Source organism: Pygocentrus nattereri, chromosome 12 (genome assembly GCF_015220715.1).
Source record: "Pygocentrus nattereri isolate fPygNat1 chromosome 12, fPygNat1.pri, whole genome shotgun sequence".
Taxonomy (NCBI): Eukaryota; Metazoa; Chordata; class Actinopteri; order Characiformes; family Serrasalmidae; genus Pygocentrus; species Pygocentrus nattereri.
Window position 1 is genome coordinate 15,896,478 of NC_051222.1, and position 25,124 is coordinate 15,921,601.

General features: G+C 39.3%; 1 protein-coding gene across 4 annotated transcripts in view; it reads left to right on the forward strand.

The window, feature by feature from the left end:
• rasa3 (RAS p21 protein activator 3) overlaps positions 1 to 25,124 on the forward strand; it is a 72,831-nt gene that overhangs the window by 25,325 nt on the left and 22,382 nt on the right. For all 4 annotated transcript variants that reach the window (XM_017701865.2, XM_017701866.2, XM_017701867.2 and 1 more), the window contains exons 3-7: positions 1,449 to 1,552; positions 10,415 to 10,509; positions 13,252 to 13,328; positions 23,938 to 24,018; positions 24,330 to 24,402. In XM_017701865.2, coding sequence (XP_017557354.1) covers positions 1,449 to 1,552; positions 10,415 to 10,509; positions 13,252 to 13,328; positions 23,938 to 24,018; positions 24,330 to 24,402 — 430 coding nt within the window. The remainder of the gene's footprint in view (positions 1 to 1,448; positions 1,553 to 10,414; positions 10,510 to 13,251; positions 13,329 to 23,937; positions 24,019 to 24,329; positions 24,403 to 25,124) is intronic.

Consider the following 25,124-nt stretch of genomic DNA (forward strand, 5'->3'; position numbering starts at 1 on the left):
AGAATCCTATTCTGTGTGTGTGTGTGTGTGCGTGCGTGTGTGCGTGTGTGTATGTGTGTATGTGTGTGTGTGTGTGTGTGTGCGTGGTAAGGCGTAGATGGGTGTGTTTACTACACCTCAAAAAGACCTACTCTGTGCTTGTGATCAGTGCTGCCCACGTGAGGGTATCGTGCAAACAGTAATCATGTAGGACAAGTGAGTCAAACAGTGTTTTTTCAAACTCTAATGCCAGAGAAAAGAAAGGAATAAAGTGAAAGAGAGAAAGAATGAGAAAACGGAGAAACACATAGACCAAAGGCGACCAATTCAGCTGCAAAAGACAAAAAGACTCCCTTCCACTGCAACAGATAGCTCATTTCAGCTTTTAGCACCAAGCATCAGATTGGAACCCAAATAAACCTCAATTCTACATTGTGGGGTTTTGTTTTAGAAACTCACTGTTTCTCAACTGTTATTTATGTCAAGAAACTATAGATCTGTAAACTGTAGCTGTATGGGAAAGTTTGAAAACCCCCAGTCAAATCACGTTTTGTTGACACATCCTCTATTTGAGTTTAACATATTGGAAAAAATAAAACATGCTATTATTTCTGTACAGGCCACATTTTATTGGATTTTAAATATAAAAATATTAAATTCAGCAAAGAAACAGTAATTGTGCATGAAAATGTGCAGAAATGTGCTCTCTGTAGAGGATGTGTTACCTTATTTCCACTTAATAAATCAGCAAAACATGTCATTTGACCAGAGGCACTTACACTGTTGCAAATAATTGTACAGGTCCCTGTTTGTCAGACCATTTACTTCAGTCATTAAACTACTTGAAAACTGTTCTCCACTAGATGGTGGAGGAAAGTGAATCATATCCGTAGGTATGTATACATCCCTGACACAGGTGTTCAGTTGCACACCCAGCTTGTATGATCTTCACAACATGGCAAACGTTGGCAGTAGAATGAGACAAGCTGGAGCAGCTGTACATGAACCTAAGGTCACCATACTCAGTGCCAAGCACACGCTGGAGGGCTATAAACGCCTCCAGTATTGGGCTGTGGAGCTGTAGCTCTGTAGTGATTGATCTCCATCCAGTACCCTTGGGATGAATTGAAGTGTTTATTCTGCAAAACTAATCATCCAACATCACTATCTGACCATTAGTGTTCTTGTGGATACTATCAAATCCTCAGTGCTGTTACTACAGCAAATAGAGTCAAACTTTCATTTTATCACTTGCAATTTGCGCAGAAAGTGGATAAAAACATAGCTAACGAAGAGAGAAAGCTTGTTCCTCCACTGGGTCAGCCTGCAGTAATCACTCCTAGATACCCCTGGGCGCTTGTATGCATGCCTGTGCATGTTGAACACGTTCGCTGTTGTAATTACAGCAACCTTGTAATGTCCGTTTTGACCAATGGTGAAAGTTTTACTCTGTTCCCCTCTGACCACAGCCCGTTTTACGGAGAGGACTTCTATTGCGAAATCCCGCGCAACTTCCGCCACCTCTCCTTCTACATCTTCGACAGGGACGTCTTCCGGAGGGACTCCAGCATTGGTGAGTTCTTTTAGCCATCTGTCATTCATTCACCACTGATTGGATGATAACTGAGTTTGGGTCAGTAACAGTTGCTTTTTACCAACTGACAGACCAGTAATAGAGTGAAACCTGTCAGTGGCCCACACACATTTGCTTTCAAGTCAGGCCTGACCGATATAAAAATTTTGTCTCTGATACAGATTCATTATATTTGTTAATAAAGTTTTATATGATCAGGAACGGCAAGGAAAGGCAAGGTCCTGTGTTCACAAAGCAGGTTGCAGCAAAATAAAAAAGTTTGGGACCCTCACCTGGTCAAACTGTCAGACTGGCCTGTGTAAAAGTTATCCAGTGTGTTAAGCTCAGCAAATAAATAGAAGTTCTGCTTTAAAATCTGCTTAAAAATCCAAATTTAAGTTTGTTCCTGTAGAGGACGTATTAACTTATTTTAGAAAATCAACTAGAAAAGCAAACTGCATGCTACTGTATAAGTGCTGAGCCGTATAGGGTTGCACTCATGTGTGCTGCTATCCACTGTTTTGCAGTGAAAATTTCTGCCAATGTAAATACAGATGCTGATACATTAGCATTCATAAAATGTGGAAATGTGTTAAATTTAAACATTTGTTTGATTGTTGATCATTTTTAAGCAAATATCTGTCCACACTGCATTGATTTAATATTGTGCATTCCTTATTAGCATCACATTCTCGAATGGGATTTTCTTACATTGTGATTGCTTTAGGTCAGCATGGTGGAGCAGTGGGTAGAAAAGCCTTTGAATTCTCGGCATGGGAATTCACACCTCTCTTTATCTGCAAGAGTTTCCTCCCACAGTTCAGAGACACACAGTGAGGGCAATAGGAGATACTAAATTGCCCCAGTGGGCAATGACTGGCGACTTGTCCAGGGTCCTGTCTTCTGCCCAATGAGCGCTAGAATAGGATCCAGCGCAAACCCCCCCCAACAATCCAAGTGGATAAGCGGGTTAGATGATGAATGAATATTATTGTTTAATCGGTAGGATTTCCATCAGTGCAAGCCTTATTTTTGGGCAGATTAATTGGCAAATGATGTATCAGTCATCCCTAATTTCAAGTTTCAGATTCTATGCAGCTGCAGCTTTAGACAGTTAACTTATTAAAGACGCTCTCTCTCTCATTGGCCTTCTCGTGTCTCCTCCTGTTGCACTTTACATAATGCCAATTAAGCTCTTGAAATAACAAACCAGATGTTGTGCTGGGTTGCTAACCTTCATAACTGGATAAGTACACTTCCAGTCAAATGTTTAAGCACACATGTTCTTGAAAGTCTTACATTTTTCACATTATAGAATAATACCGAATGTATTAAAAACTATGAAATAGCACATATGGAATCCAGCAGAATTGAAGAAATCACACATATGATGAGCGCTTGTTAATCCAGTGAAAAGTATTTGTAGGGCCATTTTAAAGATTGTTTTTTGTAATTTTAGAGTTTTGTAGTTTGGTTTGTCAGAGCACTGGGATGGAGGGAAACCTAACGTTTACCGACTGTTCTGCTGCTTCAGAATCAAAAACAGCATGTTTTCTTGTCCGGTGGTTGGAAAAGTTATGCTTCTGTGGAAAGCTAAGTCAGACTTGCGTGTGCTGTACTTTATCTTGCCTCTTTTTATTTATCGGTTGTAATTGTTCTTTTTCTTTCACTATCTGCTGTAGGTACGACGCTGTAAATGAATTGCAAGCCTCTCCAAGGCGATAACTCAGTTTAGGCTTGACGTCACTTTGGAAATGTAAATGATAAAATGACAGCAGAAATAAATGTCAATTATAAATTGCTTCAGCTCTCGTTGACTATTTCTGTCCCAGAAACTAATTTTGATCATTTATGCTTTAGATTAAATTGTCTTTAAGATTCTGGGAAGCAAACATAAATCCTTGTCACTGGTACTGTACTGTGTTCTTTTGCCTTGTTCTTTTGTTATGTGGCTTAGTTTGGTAAGAATATGATGTAATATGTGAGATTAAGTGTGAATGTTTGACAGGCAGGTTAACGTTAGCGTAGTTACAGCACTCACAGAACCACAGTGGAAACTCTTACTCTTGCGTTTGCATCATTACATCGACAGTCAAAGCCAACCAGCCGTGTCTGCCCAAAGGCTGACTTTACTGTAAGGCCAGTCTGAGCAGAGCTACGCTCCATTTGGAGCCATAACATGCACACACGTGTGGAGGGACCACCAGGAGGGTGCCGTAGAGCCCCTCTGAGCGTGTGTGTCTGTATGTGTGTGTGAGATGTCTCGCTCTGCTTCGCTCTGCTGGGTGTCTGTGAGGTCTCCTTACTTATCTGCACTCCCCTGGCACTGACATCAGCGCTGAAGCCGGCCCACTGCCCAGACTTGCTCAGACTGAAAAAAGCATCTAGACCAGTTTTGATTAAAGCAAAAGTTCAGCAAAAGATCTAATACACAATACAAGCTAATACAAAACTAATACACAGCCTTCTTGCTTACCCCGTATGTAGACTGTTAGGCAGTTTATTCCTTGAGGTTTTGTGCTGGGGTTCTGAGCCTGATGTGACTAACAAGTCCTGTATTTAAAATGAAAATAAAAGGCCACAAGTAGCACCGCCATCAAAGAACCTACAGACCCTAGGTTCATGCCTTTGTTAGAAACAGTGGATCTAAGTCAGATTTCTTTATGACAGAAATACAGGATTTTCAGAAATCACTGCTGTCTTGCCCAGAAAGATTCCAAACTTGCTGTGTCCTCTGAATTACTGGACCTCTGAATTACGAGAGGTTGAAATGTGAGTAATCTATGAAGCTTCATCACTGTTTATACCACCACCAGCTACTCCTGATGTACTCTACTACCACCAGAGCAACTTATCTAACACACCTGACAAAGCTGGCTGGTTTGCATGGTTTGTTTTTTGTGTAGTTGCCTGTCCATTTATGTCAGTTCAGTGGCTTTAGCTTGCATTTTGCAAAATTTGTGTTAAGAACCTTGTGATTCTGAGGATCCAGTGCCATTCAGAGGAAAAATGTAAGAGTGAAATTTGTGTAAATTTTAAGACGTTCATTCTTAAATGGTAGCTTTCATTAGTGACATACAACAAGTGTTTGCTAAGATGTGGCAAAAAGAGTAGCTGTGTGTGTGTGTGTGTGTGTGTGTGTGTGTGTGTGTGCATGACCTATGATACAGAAATGTTACAGTTCTGACCTTCTTTCTGTTTTTTACACATTGTGGCTTTCACTTTAAAAAGAAATGACTGATCTGATACCAGGTATCATCAGTGTGCTGATGTCAGCAGAAAATTCTGGTTCGGATATCCTGTATGATGCACTGTTATCTATCCTGATAGCTGAAAAACATAAACAGGATGGTTTAAGAAGATATTTACTAGAGATGGCACTGATTTAATACTGGAGATCGGTGTTGTGCCGATATCAGCAGAAATGTCATATCAGAGGGAAAAAAGAATGAATCTAATGGGATTCTTTCACAAATTTGTCCTGAAATAGCACACGCTCACATTGTGAGATGGTGGTAGCGGTGTATTTCTTCCTGTGTGGTACTAGAGGGCCTGAGTAGTTTCAGCATGACAGACTCCTTTTAATGCTAATCTTAAGTAAACTGGGGTTTCATTTTTTAAAGCTTTTGAAGCACAATAGTTTTTAAAGAAAAAAGTGTGGGATAAGTTTTAGGCCTGTAGCCATTAGTATATAATCACTTGATTACAGTCATTTGAGCTGGTGGCAGTTATTTGGTTGAATTATTGTTTTTCACCATCATATATTTACATTGCACAATGGGAACTTTTAACATAATAATATTGTACACAATGAGAGCCGTCAACAGCAACGCTACGTCTCTGATTTCATTGTTTCATCCTGTCCTGATGAAGCAATGTATGGGCTAATATAAATCAGCCTGGCAGGATAATTGAGAGAGAGAGAGAGAGAGAGAACATTGAAGAAAAGAGGAAAGAGGCAGCAGTGAGAAAGGGGAAGGGAGGGCAGACTCATGTGTCAAACATTTGCCACAGCTGTACTCATTAGTGTCAGTATGTGTGTATGTGCCTGTGTTTGTTTTCATATATTTTCAGGACAAAAATCTTCAATAAAAGCAGCAAAATGCTTCTGACTTTATACAGTGTTTGTCCTTTATAAAAGCTATGTTTCTCATTTGTCTCAAACTGAATGGTACTTATGTAGGTGCTTACATATGTGGGCTATAATACATATGGGTCACATTAATGTTACACATAGAAAACATGTGCAGGCTATAATACATATAGTACATGTTATTATTACTTATGGATACTTTATATGACTCTTTATATTGATGTGTAATACTGTTATGTATTATATATATGTGTGTGTGTGTGTGTGTGTGTGTGTGTGTGTGTGTGTGTGTGCACTGCCCATGTGCACACATGATTTTTCATGCACATATGCCAATGACAGAGACTTTTATTTATGTAGAATTATTTGTATATATGTTAAATTCATAATGAGCACATGTGTAATTTTTTTGTCCTGACTTTATATAAAAACAAAGCTGGGGGGGGGGGGGGGGTGCTGGTGGGGGGGGGTGTGTGGGTGTAAGGAAAGTGGTGATAAGAGCACTGTGAATGTTTCCATGTTGGACTTTTTTCAGAGAAGCGGAACCAGCTTTGTTTAACCAATAGGTGCTCAGGATCAACATCACTGTAGAACAGTGTCCAATCACAGCATGTTCTTCAGTAAGCTGAATGGAGTGGTCAACCAGTAAGACAATAGAGATTAACCTGGAGAGAAAACAGCCTGCAGCAATCACTGAGAGAGAGAGTGAGGCTGAGAGGGAGACAAAGACTGGTTGAGAAACAGAAAGAAAATGAGGCAAAAATAGAGAGTAAAATGCAAGAGGATTACAGAAATAGAGAAGGAAATAAAGCTGTGTCACCAAATCATTGTTGATCTCAGAAAGAGAAAAACGAAAGGAGAAGGAAAGAGACTGTGTGAAAAATATCTAGCTTCACCACTTTGACAGCTGTGGTCTTTAATTGAGAGGAATATTTTGAATACGATTACCGTGGAGTTAATTATTGATTACAGTTAAAGCGAATCAGTAGCTTTCAGTTAGTGGCGGAGACTGTTTTCAATACAGTTTCACTCTGTAGAGAAGCAGCTGCTCTCTGTGATTTATCACTCACTCGGTGCTCAATACAGAACAACAGTGAAATCTGCTGGGATTTTTTATCACATCATAACCAGAAGTGCCGTATCATGAGGCTTACCACTCAGTGACACATATTCATTGCAGCATTTCTTGATTTGAAGTGTAATAGGACATTACTGTTCACCCCCACACATGCACGTGCACGGTTGTACAGACTGTGGGTGACCTAAACTGTGCCCATGTTGTGGTTGTGTGCCAGTTTAAGAAGCAGAACCAGGCCAGCAGATGTGGGTTTGGGCACGTGTGAGCGGCACACTCTAACTCTATCTCACTCACTCCCCCCCGTATCTCTGCTGTTTCTGTAGTGTAAACAAACGTGATGATTCCTCATAATGAGGAATTATAGGAATACTTCGGTTTATCAAAGTAACCTCTTTTTGCTGTATCTGTAGCAGCTGCCAGTCCTTTACAGTCTGATGCCGTTGGTTCATCTGTCTTGATCGGGCACCCACTGCTCACCCACCTTCTGGACAAGTTTGACCACCACGAAGCTTCCTCCTGTATAATGCTGTGCAAACCTCACCTGCATGTATTGACCCTCCTCATTCTGGGACAATCAGAGCTAAAAGAGTTTAGAAACAGGTGAAGGGATGCTCATACACACTGTCTGAACAGCAGAGCGAGGAGACAGAGGAGCTGCATGTAAAACACAGGCAGATAAGAGCTGTTGACATGTTTATAATGTGTGGATCAGGACATCAGGTCACTGTCTTTATAATTTCAGCTCAGCTGCCAGTTTGTAGTGAAGCATTTCTCCAGCTCTCACTGTAATATAAGAGTTTCTCAACCTCATTCATTCCCAGTTTGCGGTTTCGCTTCGCATAAAAGCACAAAACAGGTCCAGTCCGGTAAGGTTAGCTCTCTTTGTGTCATGTTATCTCTAAGGAGATCTGGGAGTCTGAGTTCTTATTCGTAGCCCAAACTTGTTATGTGTGTTATACTCTCTCTTTGCCTTGGTGTTTAGTGTGAAAACAATAAGAAGTTCTGTGACAAACGGACGTTACGTTTGTGATGCTCTCCGTTTTAGAAATATAAATATATATATATACTTGTTGTGAAGGCCCATCCTTAGGCAGTTTTTTTCTTGCCATTGTAGCCATTAGCTTGCTCAGGGGACTAAACGTGTAGAGTATGGCCGATTAACATAGACAATCATTTTGACTGGTTTCCCTGAACTTAGTAAAAAAATAACTGAAACCAGTCGACTTAAGACATAATTAATAGAATCAAATGGTCAGTTGCTGAATTTAATCAGTGAATATTTTTTTACAAAGCATGTATTTCTGTTGGGGATGGCACCAGTCCGATACAGAAGATCAATTAAAAAAACGCAGGACTGGATATTAAGGTCAATTTTTCCTCCATCAATCAGTCTGAATTTACATTTTCAACACTCTCCAGCAAACATCAGCAAGCCAAAGGCTAGGATGCTGTGCCTTGTCAGTGAGGGTTTTATGGAACTCTTCACATGTTCTCTTCCATTTCACACTTTTGTGTATTTGGTTTGTCAGTTCTTTTTCAGGAACCTGTGAAGCCAGTTTCCAACATTAGATCGTGTTTGCTATAGTGTTTTTGCTGGGCTTCAGTCCAGATGTATTGAGTTTTCTGTGTGTGTGTGTGTGTGTGTGTGTGTGTGTGTGTGTGAGGTTTCTGGTTGTGTGATAGACAAATGCCATTTCTTTTTTTATATTCTTTATTTAAGGAGAGACAAAAACAGTCCATACCTACAAAGGAAATAATAATAGAAGCAATGTTATGGGGGGGGGGGGGTGCCATTTTTGCTGTATATCTTCAGTAGATGGCTACACTGAAGTATCCATAAAGGTTAAGTAATGGGTGCCTGGTTAACCGAAGGAAAGAAAAAAAGTGACATTTTGCCTGGTATTAATAAATCATAACACAGAAACACAGTTAGCTGGTACACTAATCCCTAAAAATTCAGCAGCAAGACTGAAAATTCAGCAGTTCAGATTAACATACATTTGAGAACATTTATTATTTAAAAAAAATAGAAGCTGTTTTGAAGGAACCATAGATAACTCTAGATAGATAATACTACACTACTACTAGAACTGGTGCAGCAGTAGATATTAATGCTTGTTCTACACTTAGTTTTTTATTGATGTTCCATGTTAGTTCAGTGTCATTAGAAGTGGCTTTTTTCTGGAGGCTTGACATTATTTATCCAGCAAAGATGTTTTGTGTGCTAGGTAGAATAGTAGTATTAATGTAGGATATAATTTCACCCAGTTATATTCACGTGTGGGAATTATATTCTCTTGCTATGGTTTGCATGAAGAACACCAATAAATGAAGGATGTTAAATGCGTTTTTATCATCAATAAGGGCTGATACTGCAGTGACTTGATTAACCATCACCGGGCACTTTGTAGCAAACCCCTTCAATGGCCAGGGCCCACTGGTGGGCCCAAGGTTTTATTGCACACTTCTATAACTTAAGAATAGCTCAGCCAGTTTGAATGGAAGTCTCTGTAGTTACTGAATAATAAGCTTTTGGTTGTAATAAGCCTGAGATGAGGAATTGTAGTTTTTCCCTAGTTTTATGAATACTTTGTTTAAAACAGTAATCACTAAGCCTTTAACTCTGAAACTGTTTGTCAGGAATCAACAAGAGTTTTTAAGAAGTCTGTCTGTTGTCTGGACTTGTGTCTGAATGGCCTGTGTATATTCTCCCTTACTTTACATGATATAGTAAATACCCAAATAGTGATCTCAAAAGACAAATACTGGTACAGTACTCGAGTACCTGTGCACATCTCTAGTGTCTTCATCTGTTGCTGCTGTTAGAAAAACAGTAGTTTTAAAGGGCTGCCCAATCAGTGAAAATCTTGGGACTTACAGTTAACTCAGTAACAGCAAAAGGCCACACTTTCTTCTACCATTACAGCTGCAACATTGTAATCGAGCATTTTACACCACATACAGCGCTGCTGATGAGATAGATAAGTGTGAAGTTGTTCCTGCTGTGTGCTTTCTGAATAGTCACATGCTTTCAGGCATGATAGGCTGTTTCATTCTGTGACGAATCTTCCTTAATGACAATTAATAATCCCGGTCTCAACAGCATTCACAGTAATTGGATGTATTATTTCTGTACATTCATTCCTTCTTCATCTGTTGCAGTGCTGTGACCACAGAGACACTTTCTCCAGCAGAACAAATTGCAGGACTTTCATTTATATACTGTGCAGAGGATCCTTTATCTCTCATTGCTAAACGGTGTCATTTGTTGAAAATGTACATTTTTACAGTTACTTACAAATGTAGTCGATCAGATAAGACATGTTTAGTGTCTGACGTTTGCTTCCTTCGTTTTGCGCTGGAGGCTAATGTGGTTTTGAGCACTGTTTAGCATGGTGCAAACTTGATGCCTAAATCATCACACACTTACCTTAAATCATGTCTGGTTATTAAGTAACCTCACATATGTTACACGGCAAAAAACATGTAGCGGTCTGCAGAAACCAGTTAGATTTCACTGATGCCTATTTTGCAAAATGGTTTTACAAAATGTAGTTTCTGAGCCATTATTCATTATTTGTTGAAATCTTGTTTTTTTATTATTATTATTATTGCTGCAAACTGTTATTTGTGTCCAGTCTGATATGCAGTGGCTGATAAAGCTGTGTTGTGATTGATTGTTTGTCCTTAGGCAAAGTAGCAGTGAAGAAGGAGGATTTGCAGAAGTATCATGGCAAAGACACCTGGTTTCAGCTGCAGCCTGTCAGTGCAGACTCAGAGGTGCAGGTGGGTGCACTTGTTTAATGAATCCTCCCTCCCTCCCCCTCTCCCTCTCTCACACTCTTTCTTCCTTCCTTTCTATATCTAGTACACTCTATCTCTGTTGCATTTGCATTGCCCAAAACAAAAGAAAGCATGCTGTCTCTCTCTGTCGCCCTCGCTCTCTTTCAGCACAACAGCAGTCTGTGTGCATGTGTGCGTGTGTACTGGACTGCGAGCAGAGCGGAACGCCAAACAAACAGAGACCATATTGACCACAAACAGGGAATCAGATTAAAATCAAGTGTCTCTTTTTCTCCACGCCATTCTTTATGCTTTCCACTCCTGTTAGTACTGGTGATGCATTGAATTTACTTGATTCAAATGTGTACATTATATCTGTACAAAAAAACTTATATTACCTCAACACAGTTATTGATAAAAGTAAGTAAACTGTATATACAGTACTGTGCAAAAGTCAGACACCACCCTTATGTGTTTAATTTTCAGTCAAAACAGCCATTAAATACAAGTTATTAATTTTTGAAGATATTTCTGAGGGGATATAAGATGTAAAAGTGAACTAAGTGAGAAAACTGGCTCTGACTCTGGACTTACTGGACCATCTAAACTGTCACCACCAGATAAATAATTCATAAAGTTTTTTTCTTTGAGAGAGAAAGAAACTACACTCTTCCTTCAGCACTGAAAACATCCACAGATGTTTTTGTCCATCCTTCCACTGTGAGACAACTGAAAGGATATGTAGATGTCAAGAAGCCCTTATTTAAAAAAGGAATTGGAAAAAAAACGAAGACAACAAAGAAGCTGCTGGTGTTCTCAGAATGATGGACTGATCACCCGAGAGTCCAGACATCAGCATCACTTGATTTTGTTTGAGAGTACTTGGATTGTGAGAAGCAAAAGGTACAACCAGCTTCTAAGACTGAACTTTGGAGGTGTGGAAAAATATCCCTGCAGATGCATTTGAAAAACTGAAAGCAATGTAATTTAATCTGTAATAAAGGCAAATATTGGCCACACTAAATAAATGAAGTGGCCAAGTACTGAAATTAAATATATGTAAGAGTTTTGTTTTTCTTTAGTAGTTGTGGTACTTTTGTGGTGTAATCTTGTCAAGTAAGAAACTCTTCTGCAGCTCAGGGACCACCAGTACACTTCAAAGAAAAAAAGACATTTCAGAGCCAGTCCAAAAAAAAAAAAAAAAGTTTTTTGAGTCCGAAAGAGTTTGTATAGCTCAGTTTGCTTTGGGACTGCGATAAGTCCAAACATCACATTGTCACTTGTGGTTTCTGCACATTGTAAAGACATCTGTCATCACTTGAATGGCCAGCTGGTGACTGGTTCTGATTTCTTTACAGCCTGGCCAATGGACAATTTTTTTGGGTGTTTCTAGTCTTTTTAAAAACTTTAAACACAACTTTAAACACACATACACATTCCCAGGACTATTTAATAGTGAAACTAGCAACATATTTCACATTATCTGTGAAATAAAGTGCTACACTGACAGTAAGCAGGCTATTGGTGTATTCCAATCGTACAGGCACGATTTATCAACATAAGATTGTGCTGAATTGTCATATTTCATTGATATTGACTACCAAACCTTTGATATTATGACAACTATAGTATAAAATTTCATTATCACTGTAAACCCCCTAACTTGAAAGTGTGCTAACTAGTGATGTGCATGAGTACTCGAGGTGCCAGTATTCAAATTCAAATACTGGCACCACTTCAGAGAGAACGAGTAGGAAGATTCACTGAGCTCTGTCGCTCTGCCACAGCATGAGCACACACCGATTTTCTCTTTCGGCCTGAAGAAACATCTGCATTCAGTCGGATAGTTTTGCCCTAAAGCGGATCTCAAGCAACACAGCCGTATTCATAGGCTGTGAGGGAGGAAGAGAGAGGGATGGGCTGAAATGCAGGGGAGAGATAGAGCATCTCTCTCCCGTCTCATAGAGAACGCATTGTTTTGAGAATGCAAGAGAGAGAGAGTAAGAGAGAGAGAGAGATAGTCCCCAGCCACCTCCCAAGGCTCATTTGCATATTGATGATGTCGGCTGACAGTGCAGCCCTTAAAGCCCAGAAATTCACACGCAAACACACCCTTATACTTATACAGATATATAGATATAACTAACATAATACTGTCTATACAGTTAACAAAATGATTTAGTGACTTTTTACAAATGAACCCAGTTGATCAGCTATGACATTTGGCATGTACGTGTTTTAGATTGGCACTTGAGCTACGAAGCTAACTTTGTTAACAAATCAATAGTCACCCAAATCTTTTCTGTAAATACATCCCCAAAACTTCTCTCAACCCACTCAAACCACATGTGGGCTAATCGGTTATTTTTGGGGAAAGAGGGAGGTTGTGTGAATTAGATTGCTTTTGTCACATTGTTTTCTTTATTTCTCATGCCCTGGATCACAAGATCAGCTGTTATTTGAATGTTCCTTCCATGTAACGTCCATAAATCATATTTCACCTCATTCTGTAATACCATTCCTCCAGTCCTGTCACAAAGAAGCTACTTTAGCTGTTGTGGGAGACAGAATCCACCACAGACCTTGAGGAAACATGCACTCTTCTCTCTCTCTCTCTCTCTCTCTCTCTCTCTCTCTCACACACACACACACACTCACTTTTCTGCTTCTTTTTTGTATTTTTCTTCACTTTTTCATGTTGGGTGGTGTGTGTAACCATGGTAACGCCATCTTGTTTCTCCACAGGGAAAGGTTCACCTGGAACTGCGCCTGAGTGAGGTCATCACAGACAGCGGCGTCGTCTGCCACAAGCTGGCAACCCGGTGAGTCGACACATCATGCTCTCTTTCCTATCACCTGCCAGCCAGTACTGATGGCATCTGATGGCATCTTCCAAAAAGAAAAAGAACAAAAAAGAAAAGAGGAGCTTCCACAGTGGTTTCTGTGTGAAACGGGGCTGTAACTGGTTTGTCTTGGTTTGGCATTTACCATGTTCTTATTGGAAAAAGCATGAAAAAGAACTCTTCTTGTCTTTGGAGCATTGTTGCTTCTCAGTTCTTTGAGTAAGTGAGATAAAAATATTACGTATTGTTCTGTACAAGGAGGTTTATTGATTGACATCTCATGGGCTGAGGTTTTCCTGAATCTAAGGAAATAGCTGTAGTACTTAATGTTACCTTTGACAGCGTGATCATGCAAAACATGCAGGTTTGCAGAAGCGGAAAGCTCCTAATGCAGGTTTAATACCCTTTCATAACCACTGAGTAATTCATTGATTCAGAATTCAGCAGATTTCTCCCCATCTTCAATTCCATGAAGGTCTATTCAGACAGGATTAGTTTTACATGGCGAGGGGGGGTAATGTAATTATTCCCGTGGTTTCTCAGTGATTTTAATCCCGTCCAAATCCGCCATCTCTGTCCTTTTGTTTAGACAACCAGTACAGTTCAAATGTGTTTCCTCCTGCTCTGGATGGCTAACTAGCACACTCTCTGTTGCAGTCATTTGGCAGGAATAAACCACAGTGTGCTGGCTAGTGAGCAGTCTGTTCAAAATGTATCAAATCTGCTCTGGCCACTAATGCAGCTGGGTTTGGCACATGATCAGCTATAGTTTATAGTTACAAGAGATGACCCGAAAAGCTGTTTTCAGTTTTTAAGACAGTCTGGTTAAAAGATGCTGTTTCCTCTGCTCTCCTGTGTCCCTCATCACACTAAACAGTCTCAGCAGCCTGGGCTGGGTTGCCAGGTTGGACAAGATCCATTGGAATAGCATTTTAAACTACTTGCAATGACAGTAAATGTTTATCAGTGATGTATTCCCATTACCTCTTAGTACATTTTGGTAAATAAATAAATAAACAGTACATATTTCATTTAATCACTAATTCTCATAGAATATTCAAGACTATTCGATGGAATATTCAAAAGCAAAACTATTAGATATTTACAGACCTGGCAGCAGTGTAATCATAACACTGGTATTTTGTTCAGTGGTGACCTCATATAAGGACAAAACTGGTTCCTATATGAACTCACTGACACTCATTGTGCCATATAGTGTTTCATTGTGAGCAGCTTCATTAAGCTGGTAATCGGTCTCATTCTTTAGTCATTGTGGTGTCGGACTGGAGCTGAAAGAATGAAGACCCCAGAGACTGGAGCTGTTTTATCAGAGGCTGACAGGCGTGCTTTAGGCCTCTTCAGGCTTATAGACAGGTTAGCCAGCTGCCAGCTGCAGACTAGAAAGAGAGAGAAAAGGGGAAAAAGGGGGAGGAGAGAATGAAAGAGAAGAGCAGGGCACGTTTGGTCTAATCTGTTTTTTCCTGTTTTCTAACTTGCCTTATTTATCTGCCTTTGTGTCGGTTCTGTACAGCTCAGCACAAAATGGCTCCCTAATTCAAACAACACTGTCGGGTGCTCCCCAGGGAGGAGCCTCGTGTTCTTCCATTTTCTCTTATTTCTTTCTTTTTATAGCACGTGTTCTTTGCCTGCTTATATTCCAGCTTCAGTAGAAATGTGTCCTGTATGTTTACAGATACAATATCCAGCAGAGTGTTTTATTTATTTCATTATTTATTTATTGCAAGGAACCTCTCTCTTTTTGCCACATGTGGTGGCCTCCTGAGGGTGCAGGGCTTTACATAGATGCAAATTACAGGAAAATAGGCATGTATGTGTTACATATGCTGCATGGGATGCTCAGGGATATGCTGTAAAATGCTTGTGCGTTTTAATGCTGAACACAGATTTGCAGCGAAATCTGTCCTTAAAATTGAGAATAAAATTGCATTAGAAACGGAGAAAAATGGATGAAAATGAAATGAAATGAAAATTTGCTGTTTTCCAAAACACCTCAGCGTATCAGCCTGTCAGCCCCCTCTGCTGAACAGAGCATCCCAGATAAAAGGTCCTTTTTGCACAAGAGACAGAAAAAGAGAAAGAGAGAGAGAGAAAGAGAGAAAAGCACTGAAGCATTTCCAGCGTCTGAGCACACCAGAGACAAACTAATCGCCATTAAGCAAAGGGAAAGCCTGTCAGGAGCGAGAGGGAGCAACCAGACAACCTTACATTTTCCACACGTCTGCTGCTGGAGGTATACGCAGTGCTTTAGTCTCTGTTCTCTATATTGGGAAATAGGACTGCACAATATATTGTATGTTAATTGTTAACTGCTGATGTAACAGAAGGCTGCAATATGCAAACGAGCCCACTAAACAAGCACAGTGCACTCTGGGCCCTCACGCTTCCAAACAGTCATTGCATATATCATATATATCATATATACAGTCGATGGTTGGAGTCTCTCACATTCATTCTTGTTCATGCATCTTGTCAAGGTTCTTTTGGAGAGCTGTAGCTCTCCACTTTGCTGTTGCTTGTGTTACCTTGTCGCTTACTAGTTTATCCAGAGTGCTCCGGTGTCTGGCATAGCCTGCTGGAGGTGCTAAAGGTACTGCTTTAAAAGCCTTGTACATGTATTTAAATAAGAGAGCTACAGGTGTAGAGACTATCATAGCAACATACAGTGCACAAGCAGCCGGGCTTCAGCCTGTAGCACTACAGATGGTTCAAGGGTACAAACAGGAAAATGTCTTAACAGCATTAAAAAATAATGATGGTACTAATTTATCTCATTTTTAACATGTTAACTTTGTCAGCCCCTAATTTGAATATTTCACACACAAACAATATATTATTAAGAATAAATGATTTTGTAGTGCGCTGTTCAGTGATGAGGGCATCATTTAATTGCTAAACTTTCAGCATACATAAACCAAACTGTCCTGTCTTGTGTTTGTTAGTAACACTTTGATTGGTACAGATTGGCTTGAGGATAGCATGTCCAGGCTTCATTTAGAAGCAGCAATGACTCACCACTCAGACTGAAGTCGCATCTGCAGATATTAAAGAACGTGCGTATGTGTGTATGTGAGTATGTGAGTGAGGGATTTCTGATATCCCTCTGTGCATGCATGTGTAAGCAATGATGTCATTAGGGTGTGAAACAGTGCAGGCAATTGGAGTACTCTCAGAAACGGAATAAATACAGTGCAGTGTGTCAGCAGTTGGATAAGTAGCATGAGTTTTGGTGGTTTGGCTCTGTGCACCAACACTTTGGGCTTTAAAATGAAAAACAGGCCAACCTCATGTTGACTGTGAGGTTAAAGTGCAAAACTTACATATATAGGGCAGGTTTTCCGGGAGCTGGTAGATACTGATATTTCACTGGTAAAAATTCTGCAAGACTGGCAAATTATAATCCTGCAAACAACGGCACAACGTCTGTTAAAGGATTCATACCTGTGCACTTATAAATATGTACAATCACACTCTGCTGTGCTGAGGAGGAGACCGTCTGCTGGACTAACAGTGTTTAATGCAGGAAGGAGCTTTGCTTCAATTTAAGGAACTTGAACTCCTTTCGATTCCAGTGTAGTTCATTAAAATAGGCATGCACTGAAATTTCACCCGCTGAAACATTTCAGCTGAAAATCATCAAGGAACTTTCGGTTTTGGTCCGAAGGAGAAAGAAAGGCAAAAAACTCTTATTTTTACCCCTACCCCTTGTTTTTCGAGTTTCACCTTGCCCATTGGAACTGAGTTACGTGGGTTAATGGTAAAAATCTTCCCCTTCAAAATGGGACCCTCAAATAAAAAGAACATGACTTTATTAACAGGCTACTAGCTGTGCTCTGTAGGCAACCCTGCCAGTCTGCAGTGACAGCAGAGGAGGGTAAAGTTGGGCTTAGTTACATTTAGAAGATCATATGTTTTCAAAGGGGGGAAATGTGACAATTATTTATTATTGCCCACCCCTGTTTCTACAGTGGTGAAGTTTTTGCCACCGTCTTGTTCTAATTTTCCTGTTCCACCGTAAATGTTGCAGCTGCTCTGACACCCAGAATGTAACTGGTGAACCATTTAAGGTGGAACGGGAAAATTAGCTACCTACCGAGACATCAGCATATAGTTCTGTATAGAATCATATATAACACATTCACTGTCGAGCTGAAGAATCATTTCACTGTGCAAAACGTCATTTAATCATGCAAATACTGTAGTTCTTTGAGTGTTTGTTGTTCTATATAGAACCATTGTCTTTACTAAAGAACCATCTTTTTTAAGCGTGTAGCCAACATTCTGCACAGTACCTTTATAGCTGTGGTCTCAGTTGAAGTGTGTTGTGCTGTTGTATAGAGTTCAATAATCTTTTTTATAAATCTTTGAATCTCTGCACACAAATACAAGTGTTTCTTCATGTCCAGGAAGTTCTGTAGCAGCACTGTGTGTCTGTGTTTATAATGTACAATTGCACATCCTGTATGTGCATATCACCCTGTGTATGTCCTGACAGCCTTAGCAGACCCATGGTTGGCCAGTGTCCCACACCAGAGCACTCTGGGTAATGAGCTTAGTGACACAGCAGAGCTTGTAGCAGAGCCATGTCCCATTCATGTTATTTATTCAGCCTCCATTTTAAGACGGAGCTGGATAGTGGCGCCACAAGCTTGTTTAAGTCTACGGCATCATCGCCTCAGAGCGCTAGGAGAACGCTAGTTCAGTCATGCTAGCCTGTGCTCTAAATAGGCCTTCTGCTTCACTAATGCACTTTTGATTTGATTTTGTATTCTTATGCACATTTTGTTTGCTTTGATTTAGTATAACAGTGTCTGTTCTTCTGTCCTCGACCAAACATAAGCAACATTTAACACCCCTAGATCTTTAAAGCCATATATCTCGGACACCTTTTCTTCATTTCGTTTGTTTTTTTGCTGGTAGTTCACAGAACTTTTAACCCCTTAAAATCCAAACTTATTACACACTAAGACTTCAGTGCAAACTGGCTGAGCTTTTCTTAGGGTATAGGTGTATGTAATGAAACTTTGGGTGCACTGCTGGCCATTTAAGGGGTTTCTCGATACCACATATGTGTTTGTTTGCTTAGGTGTCTAAGACTATCACACTGTACTATTGATGTCTAGATGTTTGGCAGCAGCATTGGGCCACCAGCAGGTGAAAAACAGGCCTGCAGTTGGCCAGCGGTGGCCCGATGATGGACGTCAGAGCTGGGTGTATTTATGGGCCGCTGTGGGACCCGGCCAGACGGGCGTTATATAAACAGGCTTAGCACACAGGAAGTGCTCTGGTATTAGTGACGCTTTAAAACCTCTCTGTCATTGTAGACACTAAACTCCTCACCCTCAACCGTAACCTTGCCACACAGTGCCATACTGGCCTGCATTTAACCCTTAGAAATCTAGAGTCTGGAATATTGATGATTTTTCCTTTACATCATCTTAAATTTAATGACATACTTATTTCAATAATTATAGAGTTACAGTAATATGCGAAAGTCAGACACTGTCCCTCTTTTACTTCATTCCTGGTCAAAATACAAGTTATTTATTTTTCAGCATTGGAACAAATGTTGCTTAAGACTTCAGTTTTTCTAAGAATTTGCCAGGGATATTTTTCCACACCACCAAAGTTCAATCTTAATAGTTGGTTACATTTTCTGCTTTTCACAATCCAAGTAACACATTCAGGGATGTTGAGGTTTGATTGATATTTACTTGATTTGTAAATTTTCTTCTTCTTTGTCTGTTAGGCTACTTCTTTTTCTCAGTAAGTGCCTCTTAACAGCATCACATCTTTTCAGACTCATAGTATGCTAAGTTGTCTGCTCACAGTGGGATGGACAGAAGGACGGACAGAAACAATGGATTTTGGATTTTTTCAAACCTGAAACTGAGTCAAGCTTGATTTTCTCTCTCTCAAAGATGAAAGTGCTCTTTATCTGTTGGCGACAGTTTTGGGGGTCTGTCAGGTCTTGCACAGTTGTTTGAAGCCCCATTTTCTCTACATATTTTAATCATGTTTTGAAATTCCTGTTTTTTCCACTTTTTTTCCTTTGACTTTCCCTTTCCTTATTCAAAGTGATTATACATAATATAATCTCTGAAATGTCTCCTGAAACCTGAATAACCTTTACATAATAGCCATTTTGGCTGGAAATTGAATGATGACGGTTTGGTCATGATGGGATGGTCTCTGACTTTCAGTACTGGATGGTCGTAGGCAAAAGCTTGGACTCTGCTGGACCTCTTTCTTTTAAAGTCAGGTTTTATTGAAGATGTAGAGTTTTTAGAATTGCCACTACTGAAATACATATTTTCTGCAATTACATGAGCTTTTTTTGTGTTTTAATGAAAAATATTATGATTTTGCATACAGCTGTGTTTACTAGTCCTGTACTGGCTAGCATTTTTGTATTCTACTCAAAATGAACTAAAATTGTCACCATCAAAACAGTCATGAATGAAGCATTTGGTGAAGTTTTGATAGTGGAACGTTCAATCATTAATTTAATACAATAAACATAATTAAGGTGTAGGGTCACTCAAAAGGATTTTAATCTGAGGTCCAAGTCAGCTAAAAGTCCCAAATGTGTTTTCAGCTCTGACTCAGTAGAATGCTCCCTATCTCTGATTGTCTGAATGAGCCTGAATAACAGAAGTGTGTGAACAGGAGTGTGAGTCACAGACTGCTGTGTGTGTGTGTGTGTGTGTGTGTGTGTGTGTGTGTGTGTGTGTGTGTGTGTGTGTGTGTGTGTGTGTGTGTGAGAGTTGTTGATCCCGGCTGGTGGGACAAGGCTTTACGTAATGTGCCGTAATGATGTCATTCAGCTTCTGTCTGAAACCAACGTGAGCTCTTCCCTCATTGGCTGGATGTGACATCATAAAGGACTCTATTACTGTCTACCAGCTTATTCGCTTCCATTTACTGTTCATTCATGAATCAGCACAAATGCAGTCATATGCAGACGTTTGAACACCCCAGTCAAATTACTTTTTGTTGATTTTCTAAATGAAAAGTTCCACTTTGCACTGTAAAATTGTTATGAACAGTTTCTATTTATTTGCTTAGTTTAAAATATCAGATATTTAAAATGTATCATAACGTTTGCATAGACCACATTTTATGTTTAATTTTCATGCATTTTAAAGTGGCTTTTTTATGATTTAGTTCACTTTCGTGGTAACCAGTTAAGTGAATGCACCATTTTCAAGTGACCATTCAGTAAAGGTCAAACAGTCTAAATGTTAAACAGTGCTGCTTAATATGAGAGAGCAGTTGGTTAGTATTAGCATAGCTAGCATGATGAACAGTTTTGTTCAACACAGAACATTGAATTAGATTCTGGTGTTTCAATGAAACGTGAAATTTAAAGTGTTCTGTGGTGAGTGTAGCTCTTAGTCGTTACTGTGCCACTGTCCTGCTTAGTTTTTCTGAGGTATTTCCTGGCTCTGATCTTCCCCTCTTTCTATTAGAGCCATCTACCAGTGAGTTTCCACACCAGTAGAAATGACCCCTCTAAAATATAAATGGGAGGAATGCATATATTTTGCGGTTCAGACATGCAATAGAAATTTCACACACAGTAATTTAGAAATTCCATCATAATTGTTTATATTAATAGCATTTTTAATGCCACAGTGTGCCTTATTACTGTTGTACTGCCCAAACCTATATTATATCAAACATTTGAAGTAGAAAATGCAACCAACTTCTAAGAGTGAAACCTTCTGTAGGTGTGGAAAAAAAGCCCTGCAGATCTCCTGAAAGAATAGAAGCTGTAATAAAGGCAAAAGGTGACGCACTAAATACTGAAAAAAAATTTTATATCAATGAAATGGGCTGTTTAAAACCTGCATTGAGGTGCAGAAATAAACAGCCATCCATTGAAGCTGTGCAGGTGGCCACTGGCAGGCTTGGCACTGACCAGTGGAGTTTGAGTAGTTTTTTGCTTTTGTCCTCTGGAATACAAGATTCATCTGAGATTTGTTGCAAAGCGCTCTTAGATGTTTCATTTTGAATCTCAGATGCAACTTTTAGCAGTTTGTGGTTTTCCATTTTAAGATCATAGACACCATCACATCCTCCTCTATACAGACACAGCAGCATCTACTTTGAGTACACAAACCAGACAGTGAGACGTGGTCTTGATTTATACCTTTGAATGACATTCGGCTAACATGTTGTAGCATGTTTTTTGCGCAAGGGTTTTAATTGTGGAAACCAGCATCGTGCCAGACGGTTCAGGGCACAGTCACACACCTGCCACAGTGCTCAGATGAGTGTGTGTGTGTGTGTGTGTTAAGTGATGACACAGGAGATCTGAGGACTCCCGGTAGCAGAACAGGGTCATTGGCAAGAACAGAGCGGTCATGGATGTAGATGCTGGTGGCGAAAGACAGCTGCCAGATACTACAACAAAACAGACTATAGACATCAGAAAGACTGTTCCTAGACACATTAAAAGAGAATTTCACTATTTTTTCAAGATGTAAACAAAGGATAGGAGTGTTTTGATGTGTGTGCGCCACTCTAGAGAAACTTAGCAAGTCAGAATTGTTCACAGTGGTGGTGATAGGAACCAGAAAATTGAAGAGTTGAATGGGTTTTAACTGCAGGGACTTCAGTGCAGGTTGGTTGAACGGTTCCTCAGTTTTGGAAATGTGAAATAACTTTGGGCCATTTAAGGAGCTACCTCACAGACAGTTATTACATGATGTGGTTTGACTGGGCTGCCTGATTGTTTTTGATAGTTTGGAGAGAATACCTAAATTCATAGCGAAGAGGTATATGCAGGGTGTTGTGTGGCAAAATAGTCCCCAAAGAGAATGCATTTTTATAGGTTTAGCAGCATTTTAGCATCATCAGCATCACATATGAACCTTAGAAGACACATGTTAGTTCACTTGTCAATTTGGATAGTAAATAAAATGGCTATATGTGTGTGACATCACAACCTCTGGTTCTTGTCACTACCATTTTTTCTCTGCAACCATTTAATACCAAACCATTCCAAATGAATGTTTACATCTCCTTGATTTAATGGAATTCCCTTTTAAAGGAATATTTAAATTTTTTCAAAAAGGCAATAATTTCAACATGTTTAAAAAACAGAACATCTAATGATTCAAAACACTGAAGCAAGAAATTAGGTTGAAAATGCTTGAAAAATTCCATTTATCAGCTCTGAAATGGCACATAATCATGAATGGCTGGCAGCTGAGAGGTCAAAAAATAAAATAAATATCATTCAGCTCAATAACAAAACGGGGGTTGGATGGGAATTCCAACATCTAAAGTCTGAGATTAAGCAGTCACAGATGACAGTGGTATCTTTTGAGGAAACAAGGGATGGTTGAGGTTAAAGAATAACCAAATACACATATCTAGCATCCTTATCTTCTTTGAGATAAGATATGCAGGCCACATACTTGTGAGGATGTCATTTGAGGAAATCTGATACTGAACTTTCCCCACAGTTTGTCTTGCTCTGTATTAGCATCTGAGTCTAAACTAGTGTCGATTCCAGCCATCTTGAGTTCCTCAAAGTCTTCTGGGTCTGGATCTGCTGTACTTTAATTGGGGAACGGAGGGAAGTGAAATCTGATTAGTTCCAGGCTCCGCTGCCCAGGCAACAGGGTCCAAAAATACTTCAGTGACAGAGCTAAGATCTGTGTCTGCCTGGTCAAATTTATCAGTGTATATTTGTCCCTTGGATGTTCCTCCTTAACTAATCAAGCTATTAGAAAAATGTTTGGTGTTGCTGACTGGTTTCTTTGGAAAATGATGTTAGAATCGATGTACATTACAGTACAAAAGTCTTGTGCACCTGAAAAAGTAATACTTAATGCCATTTATCTGGACAATAAACAAACAAATAAACAATAGATTTTAATGTTGTATGTTAGCTTAAACAATTTCAAACGTAGTCCAGTGTTTACAGTTTCCATCCAATATTACATTAAACCAGGTGGTGCTGATGGAAAAATCCATGGTGAATCCATGGTGAATCCATGCAATGGCTGTAGTGCAGTGAAACTTGTGTTTTGCTAACTGTGTTATCCTAAGCAAGAATATCAGTAATATTTTAAACTAAAACAGTGTTTGTTGTATTACATTTTATTTATATGTATTCTAATCTGATTTAGTGTTTTATAGACAAAAACACGTACAGTTTTAAACAGTTTTCTTAGCTTCCTAAATGTGTATTAGGTCATTTTTAAGGGATGTCAGTGGTTGTTGGTAAATTAAAATGTTTTATTCTCATGGGATATCATTCAACGTTTTTAGACTTTGTCACGCTTACAAAAAAGTTACTAAACTGTCCCTGGGTTGTCCACTTTGTCTTTATTAAGAAAACAGAAGCTCAGGAACTTGATGTGGGTAATGTGATTTGTAAGCTGTGCCACACAAAATTGTGACACCTTGTGAAAATAATTGAATGGCGAAGTAGTTCAAAATACCCAGTTCTGTATTTTGTGGCAGAATGTAGTTTTTATTAATTTTATTGTTGTATACAAGTGAAGAATAAGTTGTCAGATTAATTTGACAGCTGTTTTTTTTCTTTGTTCAGAGTGTTGGAGTGCCAAGGCCTACCCATCGTTAATGGACAGTGTGACCCCTATGCTGCAGTCTCCTTATTGGGGCCATCCAGGTAAAAACTGCCAGACCAGGTTATGATGACTTGGATTCAACCAGCTTTACATAAAGGCAATGAATAGGAAAAAGCCATTCAGAATCACATACTACTATGTTATATGTGTTATACTAATAAATGTATTGCTACTGGGGGTGCACTGTTTTGTTAGACTAGTTATTATGCAGTTTTGCTGCTGTAATAATGTCTGATGAGACCCTGAAAATACATGGCAAAGCCTACTTTTGTATTGAAGACAAAGAGCATGGAGGATCATAACTCTGTCCTCTGTTTCTCACCTTTCTTGTTTTTTTTTTCATCATTCATAGGTCAGAAGCCAAAAAGACCAAGGTCAAGCGGAAAACCAACAACCCTCAGTTTGATGAAGTCTTCTATTTTGAGGTAAGAATTTTCACCCAAAAAAGAACACAAGTGTCCTCTGAGACCCCCTTAACTAATTCTCCCTGAACAAACATTAACAACTGGAATCATTATGTGAACCATTACTGTTACACTCAAGTGAATCAGAGCCTGAGATTTTGAGCGCATGCTTTAATTAAAACCTGCATTGAGATACAGATTAGGCACAAGTGAGTACTTAGAGTCCTGTCAATAGGCTAGTGTATTAGTATGGAGATAGACAACTGAGAATTTTAACCACATTGTGGTTAAATGCTTGTGGCATAAATGAAAGCAAAAGCCTTTAATGTTGTTCATATAAACATGTTGATGGAAGAATCCCTCAGCACAGAGTTGGTAGTAGATTAGGTTTTAATTTTTTATTCAAAATATTTAATTCAAATGTTTACATTATTACCACATGAATAAAATACATTGCATCAACACAATTATGCCAAAACAAAGTACTGGAGAACAAAATTATCTTGTGTAATATATTTTATTTATGTGGAAAATGATTTGAATCACATTTGAATGAAGTTCATTCAGTGTATCACCTGTTTTAGTGTGATATGATATTGGGATGTTCAGAGTTTTGTCCCTAGAGCTCTCCTAGATGTTTCGTTTTGAATCACAGCCACAGGTTTTAACAGTTTGTGGTTTTCAGCTCGAAGAGCATCCACACCCTCATATCCTCCGCACAGACACAACAGTGTATATGCGAT